The following is a 24,153-nucleotide window of genomic DNA, read 5'->3' as shown; positions in this document are numbered from 1 at the left end:
GAGGCTGATTCCAGTTCCCCAGCTCCTTGCCAGCAGGCACAAAGTTGTACCTGGCAGGGCGTTTGGTCTATACTCACCAGGTGTGAACTGTGAGGCCTGAAAAGTGCCCTGCTTTAGTCCAGCTGGTTTGGGTGGTAGGAGCATGGGTGCTTGGCCGGAGGGGTGAGGAGCCATGGGGTCTGGGGCCTGCCTGCAGCCTAGGTACCTGTGGAGGTGGTCGGGCTCTCACTCAGTGCCTCTCCACCTCTCTAGCCAGCTGCTCTTTGTGTTTCTGCTGAGGTTGCCAGCTCGGGCTGGCCCAAACACCGGGGTGAATTTCACTGTGAAAACCAAAAGCTCTTGGTCCTGTTGGTCCTTCCTCATTCCTTCTGTCCCACCGTGCTCCCAGGGGAGAAAACTCACCTGATGGCAGCTGTGATTCATGAGCACGCCTGCGTGGCAGTGAAGATGTGTTCATAGCTGACACTTTTACATACTAGGGTTTTTTTTGGCACAGACGGTTGGGTTCAGCACCTTCAGCGGAGGCTCGTTCACGTGAAGGCACCCTGATTGCTTCCGTGTTTGCGGCCACGCTGCGGGAAATGGGGTGAGAAGGAGCACAGGCCATGGGTGGGGGCGGCAGAGCTCTCCCGCCCTCTGCTCCTGCTTGTTTCAGATCAGGTCTAGCTGCCTTCAGGTTGACCCCACTCAGGGGTGAGCAGGGTGGGCTTTATGCATGTCCGGTGGTGTGAATCTGGAGCGGAGGTGGCCCAGCAGCCCAAGGCGCCCAATAAATCCACCCGCCTGCGGTGCTGCTGGGTGAACGGAGCACATTTGAACCTTAATGGGGCGATGGGGCCAGCCAGGACCTGGCTGTCACGGGCGGCCGTGCCGGGGAGATGGCCCCAGAGCAAGGCAGGAGCAGAGGGGCAGCTGCAGAGCAAGCGGCGGGTGCAGCCAGTTTGGCCCAGCACACCGGGGCCACTCGTGGGCTTAGCTGTGCAGGGGGTTGTGGGGTGCTGCTGCTGAGCGTGCCTCATGGCATCAGCGGCGGGTTTCGCTGGGGGCTGCTGCTTGTCCCGTGCCGATCAGATGCGTCCTGGCGCTCCAGCAGTGAAGGGAAGCAGAAGGCCGACAGTGACGCTGTGAGAGCGGGGAGGAAGCTCCGGCCGCAGGAGGGGATTTCCAGAACATTGCGATCTGCTGCCTATGCAAATCAGGAACTCAAATTAACCTGGCAGGATGGGAGGGCTCTGGGATGGAGGGCAAGGGAGAGGCAGGGGAGGGAGCCTGGGAGAGTGGGCTGCTGGGAAGGACGGAGTGTGGAAGAGGTCGGGGCAGGCGAGGGGTCAGCAGAAGGATGGAGAAGGGAGGCACTGGGGAGCAATCTTGCTCCCCCAGACCTCCTGCAGCACCCTGCCTTCACCGGGGGTCGGAGTGGCACCGTGGCTTTCCAGGGATGCCAGGCTGCTTCCACTTTGCTGGGTTTACCCTCTTGCTGAACAAGAGCTCCCTTCTCCCTTTGCCTTTGGGATGTGAGGCAAAGCTCAGTGTCACCTGCTTCGCAGGAGGAGATCACCACCTTCTGCCTTCATCCACAGCCTCACCATCCTCCCCCTCCCTCCTCCACAGTCAGCATGGGATGGGTTATGGTGGGACCTGGTGCAGCTGCACACATGGCGGATATGCCAAGAGCTGTGGGAACTGGGTCCGGGAGCGCTCAGAGGATTTCCTTGCGTGCATTAAGCTTTGAATTATTCAGAGTCCAAATTTGCAAGATCAACAATAGGCACAGAGGGGATTTTCCCCTCTTCCTCTCTTGCCAGGCCGCGTCTCATCCAGTTGCAATGCCTGAGAAAAGAGCTCCTCAACAGTCATCATGTCCTGGAGAGCTGGCTCCAGGGATGATGGTGTGGGGAGAGCAGCCCCAGCGAGCTCAGCCATTTTCCCAGCCTCAGCTCACCGTGGGGAACAGGCTGCCCAGTGAGACATCCAGCACATGGATGTAAGGGGGAAGGCTGCTTCTTCCTCCTTTGGCTTGGGAAGAGGAAGAGCTGAAGAAGAAACCTCTGCCAGCTCCCAAGACTCAATGTTGGGTTTCTCCCCTCTGGGGGAAGGGGAGGATGGTGGGTGGGATGGAAGTGGCTTGCTGATGTTGCAGCATTGGGCCCAGGACCAAGACCAATGTCCCATGTGTCTCTGCACCAGATGTGGCTCCTTCTAGGGTCTGGTAGTAAAGAGGATCTACAGTGGCCCCCAGAGCTGACTCAGAGGGAGAGGTCCGACCCTCTGCACTCCAAATGTGGGCTTGCGGGGTTTTTTGGATGTTGCAACCTGTGACATCTGGCATTGGCTTTGCCTGGAAGTGAGTCCTTGCCCCCGGCATTGCTGGTCAGGGTGCAGAACAGCCATGTGCTGGGTGCTGGTGTGTAAATCCCAGACGCCAGCAGCAGCTTCTCTGCGGCAGCCCTGAAGGCTGAAGCATGGGTGGCCAGCATGGACCTGCCTCCAGCCCTTGCCCTGCTCACAGCCTTTCTAATTCTTCCCTTTTTTTGTGCCCATTGTTTTGTCCTTCCCTTTCCTTTCCTTGCCTTCCTTGAACTGCTTGCCGCCTTGTTGATCACAGAGGCAAGGCATGAGATCTGCTACTGATTGTCCTCGGATAGGGCTGGTTGGAGCCAGTGGATGGAGTGGCAGTGTTCCTGGAGAGCCGTGCTATGAAGTGCATTTTCTCTAGAGACCGGGGTCCTAGAGGGATGAAGTTGCTTTGTCTGAAGGGTCCATGACCTGCCCATGTATAGAGGGTTTCATGGGCAAAACAGTTCTCGCTCAGGGAATTTTTATTTAATTTATTGTCAGTTAACACAAATTGCTAGTGAGTGATTTGGGCATTAAAAAAACCCAAGTGTTCTTCCTTCCACAGACTTGGCTTAGGCCAAACTTATTCTTTCCCCCTCCTAGAGTCAGTGTTCCTTGTTTCACCGGAGGTTACACTCATGCTGTCCCAAATCCTTTGGCAAGGTGACAGGTCGTGTGTAACCTTCTGGCTGCCACTTCTCTGTGCTTCTTACTGGGTTTCTTCCACTCTTCTGTGCTTCTCTGTGTCCCAGGGCCCACAGCCTGTCTTGGTGCTGCCAGTCCCCAGGCTCCTCTTGGTTCACTTGGAGTCCTTCTAAAGCAACACCCCTGCCCAGTGCCTCCTCCTTTCTCCTGGCTGCTTTTAACCAGAGCGTCTCATTTCTCTGGGCCTGGTGCGGAGTCCTCAGGCTCTCCAGCACAGGAAGGCAGCAGGAGTTTAATTCGGTTGGCAGTGGGAGATGCATTTACTGTGATGCATGACACCAAATGGGAGCAGATCTCCAAACAGGAGCTGGCTGCAAATTCATCAACCTCTGCAAGAAAGCATCAAGCTGAGAAATGGGGAGAAAATGGCCCAGGTGCAGGGTGAGTGCCAGAGGCCATATTTGTGCTTCTCAAGATGCCGTCACCCTCCTGGCATTGCCCTCGGGGTCGGCAGCTCTGTTGAGCTCAGTCCAGTTCATGGTTTTCCCGTGTAGGGCAGCCCACCGTGAGCAGCCCCAGGTGCTGCCAACCCCAGCAGCATGGGGGCAGGATGCTGAAATTCCTGTGCTTAAACAGGATATTGAGTGTGCTTAAGTGTTTGCAGTGATCAAAATGGCGCTGGCTGTTTTCTGCTCCAGCTGTAACAACTGCTGCTGGAGATGGATTACTACAGCGCTGGGGCAAGACAAAAGCTTTTCGACAGCAGGACTTTCCAGGAGAGGCAGTTGCTCAGAGGAGGAAATCCCATCTCGCTCTCCCTCCCTGTCCCCAAACATTGTGTGACTCTGGTATCTTGTCCTCATTGTAGGAGCAGCTGGAAATTCCTGGCCTTGGGACCAGTGTGCTGGGGTCAGCTGGGCTTCCTGGCAGCAGCATCACCCCAAGCCGGGCTGGGGACCGGCCCCGATGGGCTGCCTGGTCTCACTTGCAGTCCTGTGCCACTCCAAGGCAGCTGGGCTGTGGGTGATGGAGTCAGCAGTCACAGGCTTATAGCAATCATGGTACAGCCAGAAAATTCACTGGAGTGTTTATGCCATGCCCAGGGAATACACCCCACTATACATACCCAAGAGCATCTGTTTTGGCACCAACAAGGACGCAGGATGATTCCTCATGTGTTGTGGCCCTGTGCTAATGCTGAGCAGATTTCCCCCCCTGCTCTGGAGGAACAGAGCTCCACTGCCCCAAATCTGGCTCTCCCAGGGGTGCCGGGCTGTCTCCTGAGCCCCAAAACTTCCTTGGACATTGCAGCCGCATCCCTCAGACGACCGTTCCCAGCTGCAGGGACATGGCCGTGCCATGCCCAGCTCTCCAGCAGCCTCATACCTCTGCTGCAAATCAGAGCTGCAGTGCTGAACTGCAGGAAGAGACAGGCAGGTGAAGATCGGGGTTATATCCTCCCTTCAAAACATCTTCTGCATCTGCTCAAAGTCTTTGCAGCAGGTTCCTGGTCAAGCAGGTGACCCATAGGCTGCTGCAGGCACAGAGTGGGTTCAGCACTCCCAGATGCTGCTTGGGCAGGGATGCCCATTCCTACTTACACACAGGGGCAAGACAGAGGAGCCCAAATCTCTATGGGAGAGGGTGAAAAAGCTTAAGCCAGGCTGCTTTCCCCCCAAGAAAGGTGATTTTGTTACAAGGGGATGTTTTGCAGGAAGGCATCAAGGGAATTTTCGGTGGAATAACACCCAGCTGAGTTGTTTCAGCTGCCCTGGTTTGTCTCTACATGTTGCTGCTTCTTGACCTCAGCTGGTTTTGAAGTGTTATAATAATATTGTGTTATTATTCCTAACACTGCTTTGATATGTTGAAGGTGAAGCTTTCCTCACCCAGCTGTTCTGAGGAAGACTTGGGTATTCAAAACTTTTTGTTCTGACTTGGAAACAATTGAAAGTGCTGGAATTTCCCACTTTTGGAAATTCCAGTTCTTTTCTCCTGGGCGCTGGCGGAAGTGCAAACATAAATTGTTTGGGGGTGTAGCCTCTATGGCATGTGCCTTTCGACTGCTTCTTCAGCAGCTTGAAAGCACAGGAAGCCGCGTGCAAGGACAGATGGATGCTATCGAGTCCGATTTGTATCTCTGGTTTATAAAAGCATCATCCACATAATGGCATGAACCCTGTTGGGGGTTTTCAGAGGCGTGAAGCGAAGCTCTCTGTGAAATCCTTGCACTGCTGCCAGCCCCACATGCATTTCCAGCCCCTTGCTCAGCAGCAGGGGACCCTGCAGTGTTGCTCAGAGGGGCTTTGGGGTCTCCAGGGCCCTCTCTGGGGCTGGGGCAGGGCTCCTGCCCGCATTTGCCTGCAGGAGCAAGGAGATACTGAGACTCCTCAGCACAGGCTCGGTCCCACCCAAACCTGTCCCATTAAATTGACTGCTCTCATCCCAGGGTCAGCAACAGTTAGGTTTTATTTATGAGATTTAAAATTGTCTTTTCCATCTGGGTAAATTCCTGGGTTAGTGGCTTGTTTGGGTATGAATTATTTTGCACTGAGACAGACAATCTCCCTACCCAGACCCCTCTGCTCCCCTCCCCAAGACTCCCCCGCTTGCAATGTGGTGCCGCTTTCCAGCGCAAAGTGAGTCATCCTCTGCAGGGAACCGAGCGTCCCCTGAAGCCCCCGAAGCTGCAGTGACATCAAGGCGTTGGGTGCGTGCGTGCTGGCTCAGACACGAAGAAGGGGCTCCCATGGCCACCTAGTCCTCCCCCCCGCACAGGGCCAGCAGAGCCTTGCGGTAGTCACCAGAGGTGTCCTTCTGCAAGAGGTAGACCCATGTCAGAGAACCGCCTGCTGGTGCCTGCCCTTGGGAAGCCTAGTTCAAGGAGCTGGGCATGGCGAAGGTGTAGCTCCATGCCCTGGCCACCCCGCAGGCATCTGTGCAGCAGTGGAAGATGTCAGTGCATCCTCTTTACAGCCAGACCTGCCAACACTGGGGCTGGTTGGGGCAGGTTCCCTGCCCCAGGTGATGCTCAGCCCCTGTGCTGCTCATGGCACCGCTCATGGCTTGGATGCCTGCAGGGCTCAGGGTCAGGGCTCGGCCAGAGAAGGTGATGAGCCGGGGAGGGATACTCATGTCCCCTCACCTCAATCATGCGGTGCAGCGATTTGTCGAACAGGTCCATGAACTCGCCCCGGATGTTGAACAGGTCAATCTCGCTCCGGGAAACCATGATCCGGGTGAGGGTCCTCTCATCCGTGCCGGCACCCTGCAAAGGGGAGCTTGAACAGATAACCCTGGAGGGACTGGGGCTCAGGGACCCTCCCAGCATCTCCAGCACAGTCCAAGTTGGGGATCAGGCCCAGGGGAGGGCCACAGAAATGATCAGAGGGATGGAACACCTCTCCTGTGAGGAAAGGCTGAGAGAGTTGCGGTTGTTCAGCCTGGAGAAGAGAAGGCTCTGGGGAAACCTTACTTAGTTTTAAACTAAAAGAGGATAGATTCAGACTAGATATAAGGAAGAAATTTTTTTACAACGAGGGTGGTGAAACACTGGAACAGGTTGCCTAGAGAGGTGGTGGATGCCCCATCCCTGGAAACATTCAAGGTCAGGTTGGACGGGACTCTGAGCAACCTGATCAAGTTGAAGATGTCCCTGCTCATTGCAGGGGGTGTTGGACTAGATGACCTTTAAAGGTCCCTTCCAACCCAAACTATTCTATGATCTCTTCTTGGACATATGCTGGGCTTGCTAGTGGCAAGACATAAGCCTGGCACATCTCATCCTAACCCCAGAAAGCTGATGCAGTATTGGTTTGAGCTCAGCCTTGCCCTGCTCCCTCAGGGACAGCCGGAGGACAAACCCCATCGCTGCCATGGGGTTAAATGAGAAAATCCCAAAGGGTGTCTGCCCAGCATAGCCCCCTCCCACAGCTCAGCCCCAGGAGAGCCAGTCTGCACCTTCATGGACTTGTAGAGCTTGTCAGCGAAGAAGGCTGGCTTGTTCTTCACACTCCGCACTGCAACACACAGAGGGGAGAGAAAGTGGGCTCCTGGCTGGTGGCACCCAGGGGACACATCTCAGCAAGGAGCTGTGCCACCCATTGGGTCAGCTGCAAACCCTCCTTGGTACAAGGGTGCGAGCTCAGCCCCATAGGACGGCCTATAAACACCCCGACCTCACACCACACTTGGAGTCTTCATGGCCCAAAGGGAGCAGGAATCTGCCATCACATTGCCTTGGCAGAGGCAGGCAAAGGGGCTGCCTGCCCTCTGGGGAGCCCTGCCCCAAGGGAGCACCCGCCAGACACTGACCGATGGCCACGAAGGCATCTCTCACGTCTCCTGACATCCGCTTCCTGATGGCATGCTCCACGTCGTGGTTGGTCATTTTGATGAACTCCTGAAACACTGGGGATGGGGAGAGGAAAGGGTCACCGCCGAGCTGCTCCATCCCAGCCCTGGGCACCCAGGAGACCTGAGCCTCAACCATGGAACTTCTGGACCAGATGGGACCAGAGCAGGCTTGGGCGACCTCAGCTAGCCACCCCAAATGCAGGGCCATGCCATCTCCTCCCACTGCCTCATCCCCACCACTGCTGGAGAGACAGGGCTCAACCTCAACCTTGGGGAGACCCCAATCTCCTGCTGCCCAGGAGTCCCACCCAGCCCAAATCAAAGCACTTGTGTTGCAGCTGAGGGTCCAGCAGTGATGGAGAAACATGGTCCTACCTCTGCGGAGGTGGGGGTAGCTGCGGGTGCAGAGGATGCTGAGGAAGCGGGTCTCCAGGGAGTCACTGGAGTCGTTGCTGGAGACGTCAGCGAGTTTCTGGGGGAGCAACCGAGAGTGAAGAGGGAGGCAGGGAGATGGGCATAGAAAGGGACAAAGATGTCAGACAGCTCTTCCTGGGACAGCCAGTCCTGAACACCCTCTTGCAAGGAGGGTGGCCTCTTACAAGCAGGAAAATAGCCTTTTTTTTTTTTTTCCTCCAGAAAAGCATTTTCTGTGCATGGATGTGAAGGTGCACAGCTGCACACTCACATATTACCTCTAACAAAAGATGTTTTCCAGTTTTTATGAAAAAAGCTTTGCAATGTTCATGGTTAAGACTATTTTTGTCCTTTTGGGAGGATGTTTTGGGGATGACCAATATTGAACAGGGAATTCAGAGCTGCCAGACACAGGAGCCACCCTCCACCCTGGCCCACAGCAGTGCTGCCCATGAGTGAAACAGCTGCCACCCCTGCTGTGGGGCTCAGCGGGGAGGCTGTACTCATTGCACCCATTAGGCTATTGCAGTAGAAAGTTGCCACTTCCCCAATTCCCGCTTTTGGTAAGCCAGGAAAGCCAGGTCTGAGTCCCACGCTGCCAGGAACATGGGTCCTGCATGCAGGCAGTGGGCAGGATTGGTCCCCAGCCCTCCCAAGGACAGGAAGGTGGCTTTCTCTGTCTCCTGCCCAGTGCTGCAGAGAAGTGCCCTTGTGCAGGTCCCATCTGTCCCCTTGCCACCCATCCTGATGCAAGGACCCTGGAGCAGTAAGCAAGCGAGCATGGCCCACGTGGTCAGAGGAGCGCAGCGCGTGGGGCTGCTATTCCCAGTCTTGGCCCTGCACCCAAAGACCGCAGCGCGCCCTCAAATATGCAGAAGGCTGAGGAGAGAAAGGGCAGGCACTCACCAGGGTCTCAGCAACAACCTGGTAGAGAGAAAGAGAGAGACAGGAAGACAACAGGGTCAGAAGGTGCTGCTCAACCTTTATCCTTCCCTGATGAAGCAAGGGAAGTCTAATAAAATTACTTGTCCCCAGCTCCCCTGCTTCCCCATGAGTGGGCCTCATCTTAGGACCTGTGTTCTCCTCCAGTTTGGCCTCTACACCACTACCTGGAGTGGGTTGGGTGGCTCTTTGGCCAAGCAAACGAGCCCCCCACCCTTGGGGCTTGGGTACCGGCTTGTTGCTCCTCAGGGAGCATCCTTGCCCGGCCCCAGGCTGGCTCACACCAGTGCTCTGCCAGGCACAAGCAGCGGGAGGAGAGGAAGGGCAGCTTTGCTGACAAAATACAGCACAGCTCCAGGCCAGCTGCTACCCGGCTGGCTCGTCCCTGCATTCGTCATCCCTGGTTCTCTCTTTCTCTGCAGCAGGTCAAGGTGCATGCGGCAGGGTGCAAAGGCAGCGCAGCATCCGCTCCCTCTGCCGGCAGCAGCCCTGCTGCATCTGCGTGCTGCCGGCATGCGTTGGAGCAAGTGGTGCTGGGGCAGGACAGCCAAGCGAGAGCTCAGGTTTGGCCCTGCACCAAGTTTCCCAGCCCCTTTCAGAAAAGACTTGGCCCGAAGGAGCAGGAGGCCAAGGTGCACAACCTGAAAGGTCACAGGTCTGGAACCAGGAGCTGAGCCAGGCGATGGGACCCCAGCACCCTCCCGCATCGTTGCTGGCTGCTCAGCCTTCCCTGCCTCCAGTCCTGGCTCACCACAGCCCAGTGAAGATGAGGCAATGGTTTGGGGACTGGGGCTGGCATCCTGGCACGCTGGCAGAGTGAAAAGCAGCTTAGGCATCAGGGCTGCCCCATGCACAACACAGAGGTAGGTGGCTCCTGCAGACCAGCCCAAAGCGGCCCCTGAAGCTCAATTGCCAGATTTCAAGCAGGAGTGTGTGTTCTGGACCCCGAAGTGGCAGCTCTGCACAAGAAATGGTGCAGTCCCCGGTTGGGATCTCCCTGGTCCTGGGCCACAGGGCTGCTCTCGTGGTTTGCAGCTTCCCTGTGCTTGGAGCAGCAGACCCCAGGGGATCAGAAATCAGGCCAGGGAGCTTTACCTCCAAGGGTGTCACTTCACTTGGCATCTCCCCCTGCAGCTTACAGAGACCCTGCCCCAGCAGCGTTTGCTTCCCTGAAGATGCCATTTCCAGACCAGGGGATGCAATATTCTCATTTTTTTTTATATAGAGCCTGTAACAGCACTGCCAGTACAGTTCTTACCTTGGCATCTTCATGCGCCTGTGTGAGGTTCTCTGGTCCTTCGTCACGGTTGCCCTGTGGTTCAATACAAAAATCATGGAGCTAGGGAGAGGACATATCCCCAGAAAGCCCCAGGCGAGGGGGTGGCAGACAAGGTCCAGCAGCACCGCCCAGGCAGGCGACAATGCTCTGTCTTCTCCATAGCCACCGTCCTCACAGACCCCCACCGCTGCCCACAGCAGGGAGGGAACAATCCCCAGCGAAAAAGCCACCCTTACCAGAGCCAGGGAGACGAGAATCCTCTTGAAATGCCCTGATGTGTCGGAGCTGAGGTCGTCTTCCAGCCGCTTGTGGTAGGCTATGGAGAAGGGGGATGGCTGAGCCCTGCACCCTGCCTGCAGCTCTGCTTCCCACCCACCAGTGCCTATTGTGCCCGTGATCCCCATGGGATCTGCGGATGGTGGTGGCCATGCTCCAGCCTTTGCATGGCTGAAGCAGATGCCTCCATCTGCTATTTTCAGGCCCAGGGAGGAGGGGATCACCCCAGCAGCTCTGATGCCCTTGGCACCAGCACAGCCTTTTGCTCCAGGTGCTCCTGAGGGAAAGGGATCATTGCGAAAGAGTACTCGGGGGAGGAGACATTGGTGGCAGAGCTGGGGCATGTCACCGTGACATGGAGAGAGGCCAGGACCAGCGCTCTGCTGGGGGTGACCAGCCACAGAGACATCTGTTTAAAACCATGGGCTCTCCAGGGGACAATACGCTGGGGAATTAACCTGGAGCTTTTTCCCTAGGCAGAAGGGGGCACGGTTGGAAGGGAAAGAGAAGTGCAGGGTCTGGGAGTGTCAGAAGTCACAGGATGGCTTTGAGGACTCCTGCCAGCCTCAGCCCAGGTTTCCACTTCTCTTTAATAAGGTGTTGGGACCTGGGGAAGAGCTGCTCTTGCCTTGAGGAACTAATAGACCTTCACAGCACCAAGCCATGGACCCAACCCAGGGACAAAAATTGTACCCCGGGTTCTGGATAGGGCCTTGTATAGCGTTAAACATGGTCCATGCCCAGGACCTGGGTGCTCCCCATGTCCCTCCTGTGCCGTACCTTCCTGATATGCCTCGTTGATAGCCGCGATCTCCTGGTTGTTCCGCGTGGCCATGATTTCGATGAGGACACTCTCATCTGTGCCAGCCCCCTGGAAGAAAGCAGCATGGCAGAGTGCTGCGGGTGCCAGCACTGGATGGGGACACGGCAGCATTGCCCCACCAGTGCCAAGCAAGTGGGGGGGCTGCTCTAACCCCAGGACTGCCACATGCCAAAAGTCCATGTCCAGCAAATGGCCCCAAGGGCTGGTAAGACACGGAAATGTCCAAGTGTGCTGCTAGTGGGTCCCAACTGGTATGACTGGTGGATAGTGGTGCACACCACTGGTTTGTCCCTAACTCTGGCTCTCCTGTGGCTGCCTGCGCCTGGCAGGTCACTGCTCCCGCTGCAAAGTGGGGATGCTCTGTAAAGAAGCAGGAGGCCTCCCTGAGAAGCTTTGTGTATGGGCTGGCTAGAGCATGCTGGGCTACAAAGAGGCCAAACTGGGCTCCTGGTAGGTCTTGAGTGCAAACCAGGTCTTTGTCCTGGTGCTTTCTGCTCTGCTTTCCTTCCGTATAGGAGATGAGAGCCTGGAGGCATGTGAAGCTGGGGTGCGCTCACAGCCCCTGGCCACTGGCGGCGTGGGTACAACCACAGCAAAAAACGCCTCGTCCTCACGTGCTAAAGCCGATACCACCAGTGTGGCAGTTACCTCCACGGCCTTCCTTAGCTGCTTGGCATCGTACTGTGCTGGTGTCAGCATGAGCCCGAGGATCAGCTTGGCCAAGCTGCCTGACAGCTCGGATTTCAGGTCTGCCATCAGGTCCTGCAAAAGCGTTTGAGGGTTCAGTCCCTGGCTTTTTCTGCAGGGACAGACCAGCTGAGGCAACAGCAGGGAGAAAACAGGGCAGGAAAGTGTGGAAGTGGGAAACATCTGGGAAGATCCTTGGGGTGATTTAAGGTCACATTTTTGGGGGGTGGCTCTGGGGAGATCCTGGCTCCGGAGTCCTCCGTGCGGGACCGAGGATGGGGCAAGCGAAGGGGAAGGGACACCCTCCCCTTGGGCTGGTGGTGCACCCAGAGCGGGAGGCTGCTTTGACTACTTGGTCTTCCTCGGGGGAGTCATGCCGGGGCAAATCAATATGCCTTGGCTGCCCACCGCTCCCTGGGCAGGATTTCTTTCAGCGAGGGGCAGATCTCTGCATGGGAGGGGACAAGATGCAGGCAGAAGGAAGGAGCAGGGTGGAAGGGGGGGGCTGGCAGTACCCTGCCATAGTGAGCCTTGTAAGCCTTTAGGATCTGCTGCCTCTGGGCGTTGCTCCTCTGTGTCAACACCTCGATGATGGCCCCTTCATCCGTGCCTGCAACGATAGCAGCAATGCTGGGGAGAGCCACACTGTGCCACCCCTAACTGTGGGTACATCGCTGTCCCCCCTATAAACGGGAGATGGGGAAGAGGAAGCTCCCATGACTCCAAAACTGGCTCTTTTCCCCATCCTCAGGGCTTTCACACGGCCCTGTGTTCCAGATTGGGTTTTCTGCCCCAGGAGCTGCTGAGGAGCAGCAGGAGGGGGCTGGGCACGTGGCCCCCACTTACCCAGGCCCTTCATCGCCTTCCTCAGCACCTGTGCGTCCCCGTCATCATTGAAGCTTTCCGTGGGCTGCACGGTTCCTCGCAGCTGTGGATGCACAGAGGGGTTTGGGTTCATCCCCGAGCTGGGTGGGATGGAGGGAGGGATGGAGAAAGGGAGGGAAGGTGCCACCCGGCAAGCTGAGGCCAAAGCAGGTCATGTGTTAGTGCAAGCACCTGGGGCTCAGTGAGGATGTCCCTGCCACTGTCACCCCATCCATCGAGGGGCAAACCATAGCCAGGTCAGCAGAGAGCAGGGAGAAGACGGCAACAGACAGTCCCTGGAGGCTTGGTGTTCTGCTCAGTGTTATACCCACCTCCCCTAGCGCTGGGACACCTCGGCTGGGGCTGGCCACATCAGCTGAGAGTCAGGAGTCGCTGAAAGGGTGCCCACTCCTGCCCTGTAATCCTACCCTCCTTCTTCCTTACAGCTCCCAGCACATCTCCATCCTCCCCGTGCATGTAGGGCTCAGGGTGTCTTTTCTGCACATCCCAAAGCACCCTTTTGTGGGTGCCTCCAGCTGCATGCAGGGTGCCAGCTCCCCATGGCATGGCCGTGCCCCAGCCAGCCCTGGCGGGCTGCCCCAGGGAGCAGGAGGTCTCCGGCGGGCACCGGAGCCAGGGCTGCACGTGATGCATCGCACAGACATGCAGGGCATGCCGCCCCAAGGGAGGGAAGCCTCAGAGAGAGGAGGGGGTTAGTGGAACCCACGGGGGGCAGCCAGCCCTGCCGGGGTTACATCCCTTCAAACTTGTACCCCAAACTGGAGAATGGCGTCGAGAGAAGCCACGGAGCGAGAGGCAGAGCGGAGGTGCGGGGCTGGCTGTGCCCTGTGGCAGAGAGGAGCAGCCGGGGGTCCCAAGCTGGCAGAGAGCAGAGAGGGGGTACGGGGGGACTGGGGGGTGCTGACCTCTACTTTGGCCACCGCACTAAGCTCCCACATCCGATAGGCCACCTGCGCCGCCTCGGGGAAGAACTCACCTGCAGCACTGCAACGGGAGGGCAAGGACAGGGGACAGTGAGCCGTGGGGACCCCGCGCCCCACCAGCAGCCACCCCCTCCCTGCCCCGTGCCCCATCCTGCCCCTCCGTGAGGGGCATTTTGTACCCGCCGGGTGCTGGGCATAGGGGCAGGCAGGCAGGAGCTGGGTGCTTGCTGCAGGGCTGGGCGGGAATGGGGGGGGAAGCAGGTGGTAAATCCCAACTGCCCCCACCAGAGCATCCTCCCTCCAGGCATTTGTCTCTGCCCTGCGGGGCTGCCATGTGCCAAGAAGGGACTATGGCATCGTGGGTGGCCATGCAGAGGGGCCACAGGGCCCCCCATCCCAAACTGCTGTCACTGCTGGTCCAGGTGCTCCACCAGGCTCTGACCCAGAGGTTTGTACCCAGCACCAAGGGGATGAAGAGGGACAAACGGGGTGACAGGCAGTCTTACTCATCGTCCCCTCCGCACAGCTTCAGCAGGGCCTTCTTGTACTCCCCGGAGGTGTCCTCCTGGAAAGACGGAGATGGAGAACCATGCGGCAGGGAGGGTCAAGGTAGTGCCATGGGATGGGTGCACGGAGAGGGGTCTCCCTGAGCCTTGTCCTCAGAGATGGACACCCGGCACAGGGTGGCTGGGGAGGGGGCTCAGCCCTCCCATGGGTGCTGGCATCATGAGGGAGGCAGCACTAGCAGCTGCTCGGACGGGGATCGGGGACCCCCAGCACTTACCTTTATCATGTTGTAGAGAGATTTCTCATACTTGGTCCTGAACACCTCCCGGATGTCCAGCATGTCGATCTCGCTGCGGGACACCATGATGCGGATCAGCGTGTTGTCTCTTGTGCCCAGCCCCTGCAACAGAGAAGCCCCTGCATCACACCTGGGATGGCCAAGGAATCCTGCTCAGCCCATCGCATTTGTGACCCTCCATCAGATTTCTACCCAGCCCCGGCTCTGAAGGAATAACTTCTTTGGAGGGAAAAGCAGAGACCCCAGGTGACATAGGTCCTGTCTTCACAGACCTGCATCACCCTGCCCTCCAGCAGCACCCAGTGGCAAGGGGACTCCTCCTCTGGCCAGCACCCCTCAACACTGCAGGGGACACCCTGGAGAAGGGACAATCCACTCACCTTCATGGCCTTGTAAAGCCTTTCAGCAAAATACTCCGCTGTGCTTCTGACGCACTTCACTGCGGGGAAATTGAGTCACAGTGAGAGATGCTGGCACCCAGCTTCACCAGTGCCCCCAGCCTCTGAGCACCTGTGCCCCTTGGGCAACACGTTCAGCATCCCCACCCGCCCTGGAGGAGCCTCCCTGAGCTCCCTAAAACTGGGTACAGCCACAACCCCGACCCTGCTGGCTCTCGTGCTGAGCCTTCCCAGCCTGGCAAGGCCAGCGGTGTGTTTTCACAGAGCTCCCCACACCGGGGCTGACGTACCCACGGCCAGCATCAGCTTCTCAAAGTCACCAGAGAGCTCTGCCCGGATGCTCCTCTCGATCGGCTTCCCAGAAATCTTCAGGTACTCATCAAAGACTGCGGGATGAGAGCGAGATGATGCCTGGAGAAGCTGCTAAGGTACCTTCAAGCCCAACCCTGGGCTCGCAGGAGATGCTCACCCAGGCGGAGGTGCTGCTTGCTTCGCCGGCCAAGGATGTAGATGAACTGGGCCTCATCTGTGCCCCATTTCAGCTCGCCAGCTTCCAGCAGGTCCTTGTGGGATGGGGAAGGTGACAGACCCTGAGTCAGGGTGCTGCTCACGCTGGGCTCTGCCCAAGCACCGGCATCCACCTGCCTTTTGCAGGCTTAAGTCTGGATGGTCCCAGTGCCACCAGTCCTGTCCTTGCCTGGATGCCACCCATCCCAGCAACCTGCTAAGCCTCACCTTGGCATCCTGCTCCACCAGGTCCTCACTCACCACGTCATCCTCCTCCCTGGTGCCCTGTGGGACAGAGACGGGCTCAGCCCTGCCGGGTGCAGCACCCATCACCTACAGACGCTGGCCAGATGGACATACCTGAAGCAGAACGACAAGCATCTTCTTGAAGTGGCCAGCTGTGTCTCCAACGATGTCAGCCTCCAGGTCTCTCTCATAGGCTGGTAGAAGAGGAATAGGTCAGGGCCTGGAGAGCTGGATCCCCTCTCACCTCTGCCCCAAGGGGGCACAGGGCAGCCCCTGCCATTCCCCAGCTCTCACCATCTTTGTAGGCAGCCACCAGGTCGTGGATCTCCTGGTTGGTGCGGGAGGCAAGGATCTCGATGAGGCACTTCTCATCCGTGCCAATGCCCTATAGGGAGAAAAGCAGCCCCATGAGCAGTGGGGCCAGATGGGGTGTCCTCAGAGGGGCCCTGAGGGGGCTGCCCACCCCTTACCGCGATGGCATCTTTGATCTCCTTGGCATCACTGTAAGCTGGGGGCCGCATCAGGCTCACGATCAGCCGCTCAAACTTCCCTGTCAGCTCATACTTGAGGTCTGCGATGAGGTCCTGGTGGAGGGGAAGAAAGGGGCTGGGGGACCCTTTGCTCCACAGCATCTCTGAGTGGGTCCGGGGAGCAGTGGGTCCCTGCATGGGCTGGTTGGTGGCAGCCACGGCCACCTGCATCTCCAGTGGGGGCACGGACTAGGGAGTGTTTTTCTGCCGTTACCTTCCCATAGAGGGACTTGTAGGCTTGGCAGATCTCCACTCGCTGCTTGTTGCTTCTGGATGTGATGAGGTCGAGGATGGCCTCCTTGTCGCTGCCTGCGGGGAGAGCCGGGAGTCACGTTTAGCCCCATGGCTGGCTCTCACCCCCCACAGCTGGGCTTATCGTAGCCATCCTGCCGTGCCCAAAGCTGCTTCCAGCTTGGGGCTGGGAGGAGAAGCAGAGCTGAGCTGGCTCCAGGGAGGAAAGGGGAGCCAGGAGAAGTCCTGCTAAAGCAGACGTGCAGCTCCGGGGAGAGGCAATGCAGGATGCCCAGCCATGCAAGGGTCAACCGAAGGAATAGGGGACATCAGCGTGGCCTCAGGGTAACAGTCCAGAGTAGTGTCCATACCAAATCCCTTCATGGCATTGTACAAGGCCTCTGCATCCTGGCTGGCATCAAAGCCTGGGAAATCCTTCACCGACCCCCTGTAGACCTAGGGAAAAGGAGGCGAGAAGGTAAAAGGGGAAGGAGCAGCCCCCGCTGGGACAGGGGGAAGGAGAGGTTGAAGCTGAGCAGGATTGGGGTGAGATCCACTCCCGCTCGGGCTACCCGAAGGCAAAGCTCAGCCTCAAACATGATCACTTGTTCTTCTCCTTAGTTGTTTCCTTTCCTGTTTGCTCTCCCCACTGTGCAAATTGTTTGTGTGCTGGGTCACTGGAGTACACAGCCATCCCTCTTGTATCTCACTGGCATTGCTGTTTGCTGCTTGTGCCCCGCGTTTAAGCTGGCTACAACCCTCCCTGCTGTGCGAGCAAGAGCTGGTGGTTGGAGGGGAGGTTTCTTGAGCACATTCGGGTTTCCAGTTCCATCTGAGGGGGTTCAGCAGGAAAAGGGGAGACCCCATGGGAGGTCTGGACACCCTGAACGCAGGGGAAGGCGTTGAAGGACCAGGGTGATCCCCCTGCAATGCAGCTGGGCCAAAGGGAGTTATGGGAGGGTGGATTGGGAGCGATGAAGGAAGTAATTTTCCTACCACCTGTTGTGAGCAGGGAAACCCTCCGGATGCTGAGGATGCCCAAGCTCTGCACAGCCTCCAAGCGAGGAGACACATTTACAGGCACAAAATCATGGTGGGCTGCTAAGCAGAAAGCACTGAGAAGTGCTAGAGCTGCCAACAGCTTGTACAGCCCCAGCCTGCACTCCTATAGGGCTCAGGCTGGCCCAAGGGGTCAGAGCAGAGATCCTGGATGCAGGGAAAGACTTTCCCAGGAGCCTAAGAAATCCTGGGGGCTGGCATGATCCACTTCTGTCTGCTCCTTTGCACCTCCAGGTTGCACAACGGGAAGCCCAAGAGTGACACCCCCAAACAGAGACCTCAGGACAAAGCAGGGACCAGGTTTCCCCTCCCCAGGTCAGCTTTGCCCAAGGGAATTCACCTTGGGGTAAGACTCTGGACAAGATTAGCACAAACCCCAGGTGGAAGCAGATGTGAAACCCCATGTAAGGAACTGGGATGCACCCCTGCTGGAGGCACAGAGGGGGAATTGCTGAACAGCAGCATTTTCTCAGTGATCTCACTGGGAAGCAGGAGGGCTGGGAGCCAGGCTGAGCCGGGGCTGTCGGCTGTGTCAGCACCCTTGGAAACTCTGAGCAACCTCCCTTGGCTCTGCTTGTACCATGTGCCAACCAGGTATGTACACCTCCCTGGGATCACTCACTCAGGATCTGTGGCAGGGCTTAAGATCCCCAGGAGCTGTACAAAGGCCCAGGACTCTTGCCAGTATGGGCATCTAAAGCCAGTGTGTCCCCAAAGAAGATGGGCATCAGGCAGGCAGCACCAGCCCTGCAGCAGCACCAGTGTCCCTGACCCAGCGAGTGCCTCCAGGAGTGAACCCCTACCCAATACTCCCCTGGGTCACATCCCAACATCACAGCACAACAGCTCCGCTGCGCATCTCACCCAGCACCTTCCAAAAAACCCGGCCTCTGTACCCCCATTTTCCAGAGAGAAACCAGTCTGGGCTGGGCACATCCCACAAGCCCTCTCAGGAGGGGCTGCTGGCACTGATGTCCTACGTGGCAGGGACCAGGTCTGGCAAGAGGAGACGCTGCCCTTCGAGGGAGATGGGCAGGCATGGGGACAGATCGTATTGCAGGTGATTCATCGGGAGAGCTGGATTTAGCCCCACTTCCCAGCAGCTCCCAGACCCTCCTGGCTCCGTGCAAGCTGCTGCCCACACATATGCCTTGCAGAGATGTAAATGAGAAGTTGCAAGGCAAAGGAGGTGCCCGGAGGCAGCAGGAGGGGACAAGGGTGGCTGGAGGGTGCTGGGGTTGCATGGCTGGTGATGGGAAGGCAAGATGTTGACCCCGGTTAAACGGGAAGGAGGAGCAGGGCTGTGTTCGTGCCTGCTGAGCCATCGAAGCACGAGCTGCCTGCCTTGCCGCAGTGCCGCTGTGGCAGGGGTAAGGGAAACCGAGGCAGAAGCTCAGTGCTGTCTGTGCCTTGCCCCACACTCCTTGCACTTTTGTGGGAATAAGCCCCAGGGAGGTGCAGAAACATCACTCGGGAGGGAAACGGCATCCTGCCTTCTGCGTCCTCCTCACACCCCCATCCCCTTTTCTATCCCCCGCTTCAGCTGCCGGGGGCCCCCCACCTCCCCTCCTCCAGCCTCTGAGTCATCCCAGCCTGCCTGGGACCTCCCAGCTAAAAATAAGCCAGGCTGGGGCTGGGAGGGCGGAAGCAAAATTCCTGGCGTGGCTTCGCTGTCTCCCACCGAACGGCTGCTTGGGGTCCTGGACCACTGCAGGGGTGATGCTTACCCACACTGTGCCTCAGTTTCCCCACCCAGAGGCAACTACCTCCTTGGCTAGGCAGGAAGCTGAGGGTAATTGGGCTTGAGGCAATGATTACTTGATTTCTCAAGGGAACGGAAAGCAAAGCCTGGCCCTGAGCAGTGGAGAAGGGAGGCTCTGGAGCTGGACTCCTCCCCTGCCTAGCAGACTGCAGGCAGGCTGTACCCTGCCAGTCACAGCTGCCCACCGAGGCAGAGTTTTCCACCCACGCCAAGACATTTGCCTGTCTACGAGGGAGCACCTGCCCACCCAGCTGCCACATTGCACCAGCCCCAGCTCAGAGAGGGGAAAAATCCAAACTGGGGCGGGCAGAGGCCAAAGCAGGGCTGCATGCCTTGCAGCAGGCTTAGATACAGGCAGGATTTCTTTCCAGCAAAAGCCCAAATCCCCAGTGCAACATCTCTTTCTCCTCTTCCTCCTGCAGCCGTGCTTCTCTCCCCCATCCCACTGTGGTATCCGTCCCCACTGTGTGGACGTCACCCTTACCTTTCCTTTGGGTGCCATAGTTTCCCAAGCTGGAAATCACCAGCACGAGGGCAAGGAGGAGCTGCGGAAGGGAACAGAAAAGCCGATGTGAGCCAAAACCCCCTCTCCGCGGTTGCATTAGGTAAGGGATGCTTTGCTCCCTCCCTTGGGTGCTGCCGCCAGCCATCGCTGCGGGTGCGGTACCCGTGGGAGGACGATGGCTGGGTGCTGCTGGGGAGGCTCAGGGAGAGGGGCTTCACCGGCCACCCTGCAGTCACCGGAGCTGAGGTCCTTTGGTATCTGGCACCGAGTTAAGGACCCCAGAGGTTGGGGGCAGCGGAGATGAGCCCCCACACAGCTTCCTGCCAGCACAGAGAGAAACTGCGAGGGGAAGAAAGCGCTGAATACGTGGAAATGGGCCGAGCATCCTCCGTGGGGCTGACCCTCCTTGCTGCAGCCCGCAATGCTCCCTCTGCTTCCCTGGCAGCCCCCCAAGCCCTGGGGCCACCCCAGCTTCAGCAGCTGCTGGGGATGTCCCATTGCCACATGGCGCTGGGCAGCCCTCACGAGATCCTCCCAGCTTTTATCTGAGTTTCCGTGCATCGCATCAAGGCCACCATCAGTCCCACGCACGCAGCGCGGGTTTCCAGGGTAACTCGCAGGTTGTTTTCTAACACCAGCACCATTTATAGCTGCAACCCGCTGCGGCCTGGGCTCTCTCCACCCCCCCCCAGAGAAAGTCCCCAGACAGTGCCGTTTGCTCTGAGAAAGCTGACGGAAGGAGAGAAACAGCTGGAAAATGGAGCCCGGCCATGAATGAACCACTGAGCGTCAGCTGAGCTCCAACCATGAAGCACGGCCCCCTCCTTGCCAGTACTTGCCCTCCCTCTGAGACACGTTGCAGGAAAGCTCAAGGCAGAAGAGGGCCACCCTGGGGGGATTTCTGCCCCCAGCCAAGCTCAGTTTCATGCTGTGGAGCGAGCAGGGGAAATCACAGGAAATTCCCTGGCTTGGCCCTGTATCCCTACAGGAGCACCCATGGAAGGGGAGACCCAGCCCCGCAGCCGTCGGTGCGGCTGGGTCACCCCGCTGGGGTGCAGGAAGCCTTCTGGCACCTGTGGGCATCCTTGCCGAGGGGAGGAAGTTTTGCAGAAAACCAGAGCTGCCTTCACCTCCCTTCCTTTTTCAGCTGGGGAGGCTGCAAGCCTCGTCCACCCTTCCCCGCAGCCCCTGGCTGGGGGAGAGCCCCCATATGCCCCATGAGCAGCGGGGCTGCACTGCGTCTGGGTGCTGGGTGGGCACCAGGGGATCCCCAGCCCACGCAGCTTTTTAATGCCACTCAGGAGCCTGTACGTGAAGCTGCGTACCCTCCAGGGAACAGAGAAAACCCCTGCGTGGCGCAGCCCTCCTGCCTCGCTGCATGCGTGCGGCAGCTGGGCTGAGACTGCCCAACTCATCTCAGCAGTGGCGGAGAATCGCCAGCCACACCCAGTCGCCAGCCTGCCCCTGCAGCGCCCCATCCCTGTCCCCCACCGCTACCAACACCTCCGCAGAGGCTCGGGGGGGGCTGCCCCAGCTCTCGCCTTGCCAGCAGGCGATCTGGGGAGGCAAGTGGCAAAAACCTGGAGGCAGCCCCCCCCAAAACGATGGAGAGGTTTGGGTTACAGGGGTCCCTGGACAGAAAGCGCCATAAGAAATCCTAAAGGATGCGCACAGCCTGTCCCCTTTGCGGAACGACCCACCCTTGCCAAAAAGCCTCTGTCCCCCCCAGCGGCATGCACCCCACCAGCCTCTCCACGGCCCCACCACGGCTTTGGGCTCAGGGGTGTCACCCCAGGAGCCCAGCAGCTATTTTTGCAGCCCGCTGGCTGATGGGGCTCTCCCGGCATGGCCGCACATGGGGGTGGCTACAACACACCCAGCACCCCCCACCCGTTTTCCTGCCTGTGGGGCGGAAAGGGAGCTTTGCAGGGTGGAAAAAAAGCAGCATCCATCCTCCTTGCAAAGGAAGGGATGTCCCCAAAGTCCCCTGCCCCACCCCAGCGCCAAAAAGTCCCCCTGCCCTTCTAGAGCTCCGTGCCTCTGGGGTGTGTTTGCCTGTGCAAAACTTGGTGGGTACCAAACCAGGGGGATCGTCCCCGCCAAGCCCAGCTCAGACCCCTTCACGGAGGGATGGGCATTTCCCCGGCCGCCGCAGAACCGGGGCACGGACAAAGGCGCATCCCGGCCGGGACACACCCATGGGCCCCGCAGCAACACCAGCGCCTGCCCAAAAAAGCACCCACTCCCAGTGCAGCCCCCCAGGCTTTTGTTAAAAAGAAAGGATTTTTCATATAAAGAAAAAGAAAAACAAAGATCCCCCTTGCAGCCACCCCTCGGAGAAAGCCTCCGGTCGCCCAGCCAGGAATTTGCAGTCGCATGCCACTGCGGTGGCTTTGCACGCCAGTGCTGTCCCCTTGCACGCCAGCACTATCCCCCCCCTGCACACCAGTGCACACTTACGAGCAGCACTGAGGCCTGTCCGGTCAGACTGGTGGGAACGGCTGGCCGCCGGCGGGCTCGGTGCGTACTTGTGGCCGTGCCGCTCGTCCTTGGTGTGCAGCTGTTTCCTTCTGGCGAGACGTCACCGCTCACGAGCCCTCCAGTCCCCGCCTGCCGTGGGGGTCAGGGCCACGCTCCCACCCTCGCCGCCATGTCAGACCTCAACCCCTCCGTTTTGGGTGCCCTCGGTGCAGGGGCGACCCCAATGCCGCTCACGGAAGGGCTCTGCCCCTTGCCAGGGTGTGGGGAAGGGGGTCAGGCAGCAGAAAAGCTCCACCGGTGCACGCAGGGGCTCCGTGCCAGCAGCGGTGACGCGTGCAATGCAAGACGGTAACGGTGGTTGCATTTCAGCTGCGGAAATTTCACCCCTTCCGTCCCCCCCTGTTTCCTGGTGAACACCAGGCTGCAGGGTACCCCTCTGCCTCCCGGGTTCATCCTGCTGCCAGCCACCTCCGTCTGCACCAAACCACCCCGTTCCTTGGTCATGGCTGGGAATCTTCCATCCCTGACTCTCTCTGCAAAAGCCAAAGGTGGGGGGGGGAGTGGGGTTGGCCCCCCAGGACCTGCTGAAGGGGGAACATGCTGACCAGGGCTCTGCAAGGAGCATCTGTGGGGCAGGAGCTGAGCTGGCAGAGGGAGCTGGGGAGAGGCAGCTCGCTGTCTTGTCCCCCCCATGCTGCAGACGCAGGGATGAGAAGACCTTGCAGCACAGCTGCGGGTGGAGATGCAGGCTGAGTCTCCTGGAGATGCTCCTGGCAGGCTGTACCGCTGCCTGCAGTGCCCCGCAGCCATTTCCTTCCCTGCCTCACCCAGGTTAACCCCGCTCCTTCTTTACCACCCTTTGCCCCAGCCAGCGCAGAAGCGCTGAAGGAGCTCCCCAGGAGCCATGGGGCAGTGGCATCTGTGCTCTGGGTGATACCAGCAGGAGCAGATAAAACCAAGACCCCCTCCTTGAGATGTTGAAGGCTGCTGGCATGTAACCTTTCAGGCACCCAAGCCCTGGCGGTACCCACTGGCTAGAGCATCTCTCTGGGGCTTACAAGGCAGCTGAGCTGCTCAGCCCTGCCTGTCCTGGGAGATGGTGGTCCTGGGCAGCAGGGACCCCAGGCTGGGTGTGACATGCCCAATGTCTGGCATTCAGCCACAGGGCTGTGCCCCCCCAGGGGACTGGAGGGACCCTGGGAGGGGGAGACCCTCGTGGCCAGCTCGCACCGGCCGCTCCTTCGTGCCCTGTTGTTCTCTCAGGGCAATGTTCCCTTGGGCTGGCGTTAGTGTCCGGAGACCTCGCTCATGTGAGACAGCGTGGGTGACAAGCACAGCTTTGTTCACCCTGCACTGCAATGCAGGACAACAGTCCTGCTCTCCTCCCGGTACCCCTAGCTGTGTCATGGTGTGCTGAGCCCCCCTGCCCCAGAGGTGCTAGCCCAGCAGCTCACAGGGTGAACTGGGGACATAGGGCTGCCCTGTACAGCCAGGACAGGGCAACCTTGTGGTGAGAGCATACACCTATGCTTTAGGTGCTCTAGAGCCTTCCTTGCTTTGTTCCTGCATGGCTGATATCCACTTCCTCTGCTCCTTGCAAGCTGAAGGCTAGAGGACGTGCTGAACTGCATCACAGGCTAAGAGGTTTTTGTCCCCAAATACTGTAGGCAGACTCAGCACGAGCACTACCTACAACAAAATAAAAGTTAGTTCCTCACCCCAAAATACCAGCTCCCAGCATTTCCTCAGAGCTCAGACTTGGTCCTCTTCTCCCAAGGTACCAAAGACCAGCCAGGTCACAACATAACTTCCCCCTATACCCTCCCTGCTAGGAGCAGCCCTACAGAACAGCTGTGCTGGGCTTTGAGAGCACTTATATGCCTTACTGGTCCTGAGCAGCCTCACCTGGAACCCCCACCCACACAAGTCTGGGCCCCCATTTAAGCCCAGCCCTGGACTCACCCTGGTCCTTGCTTGTATGCTGCTGCTTAGTCCCTGTGGGCTGTACCCTAGGAGGGAGGCACTGTGGCAAGGTTATTTCTGGGACTTATTTTATTCCCTA

The 24,153-nt window shown here is 58.5% G+C and overlaps 1 protein-coding gene across 3 annotated transcripts; it reads right to left on the bottom strand.

The window, feature by feature from the left end:
* Positions 1–5,433: 5,433 nt before the first annotated feature.
* On the bottom strand, positions 5,434–22,287 carry ANXA6 (annexin A6). 3 transcript variants are annotated; one of them, XM_069772907.1, is made up of 26 exons: positions 22,071–22,287; positions 19,590–19,650; positions 16,656–16,740; positions 16,268–16,362; positions 15,994–16,107; positions 15,818–15,908; positions 15,638–15,717; positions 15,506–15,562; positions 15,240–15,333; positions 15,061–15,156; positions 14,753–14,811; positions 14,352–14,474; positions 14,074–14,132; positions 13,550–13,628; positions 12,606–12,687; positions 12,275–12,369; positions 11,721–11,834; positions 11,030–11,120; positions 10,210–10,289; positions 9,953–10,006; positions 8,659–8,676; positions 7,714–7,810; positions 7,297–7,392; positions 6,943–7,001; positions 6,128–6,250; positions 5,434–5,799 (listed from the first exon to the last, which is right to left on the bottom strand). In XM_069772907.1, the coding sequence occupies exons 2-26, from the start codon at positions 19,605–19,607 to the stop codon at positions 5,740–5,742; spliced, it is 2,019 nt and encodes a 672-aa protein (XP_069629008.1). In that variant the 5' UTR covers positions 19,608–19,650; positions 22,071–22,287; the 3' UTR covers positions 5,434–5,739. The 3 variants fall into 3 exon arrangements, with proteins under 3 accessions (XP_069629008.1, XP_069629009.1, XP_069629011.1); XM_069772908.1 differs by lacking the exon at positions 8,659–8,676 and having other exon boundaries at positions 9,935–10,006; XM_069772910.1 differs by lacking the exon at positions 8,659–8,676.
* Between the last annotated feature and the right edge of the window lie 1,866 nt (positions 22,288–24,153).

The sequence above is a fragment of the Haliaeetus albicilla genome, chromosome 27, assembly GCF_947461875.1.
Source record: "Haliaeetus albicilla chromosome 27, bHalAlb1.1, whole genome shotgun sequence".
NCBI lineage: Eukaryota > Metazoa > Chordata > Aves > Accipitriformes > Accipitridae > Haliaeetus > Haliaeetus albicilla.
The sequence above is the reverse complement of the archived record's forward strand: the minus strand, read 5'-3'. Positions and strand labels throughout refer to the sequence as shown.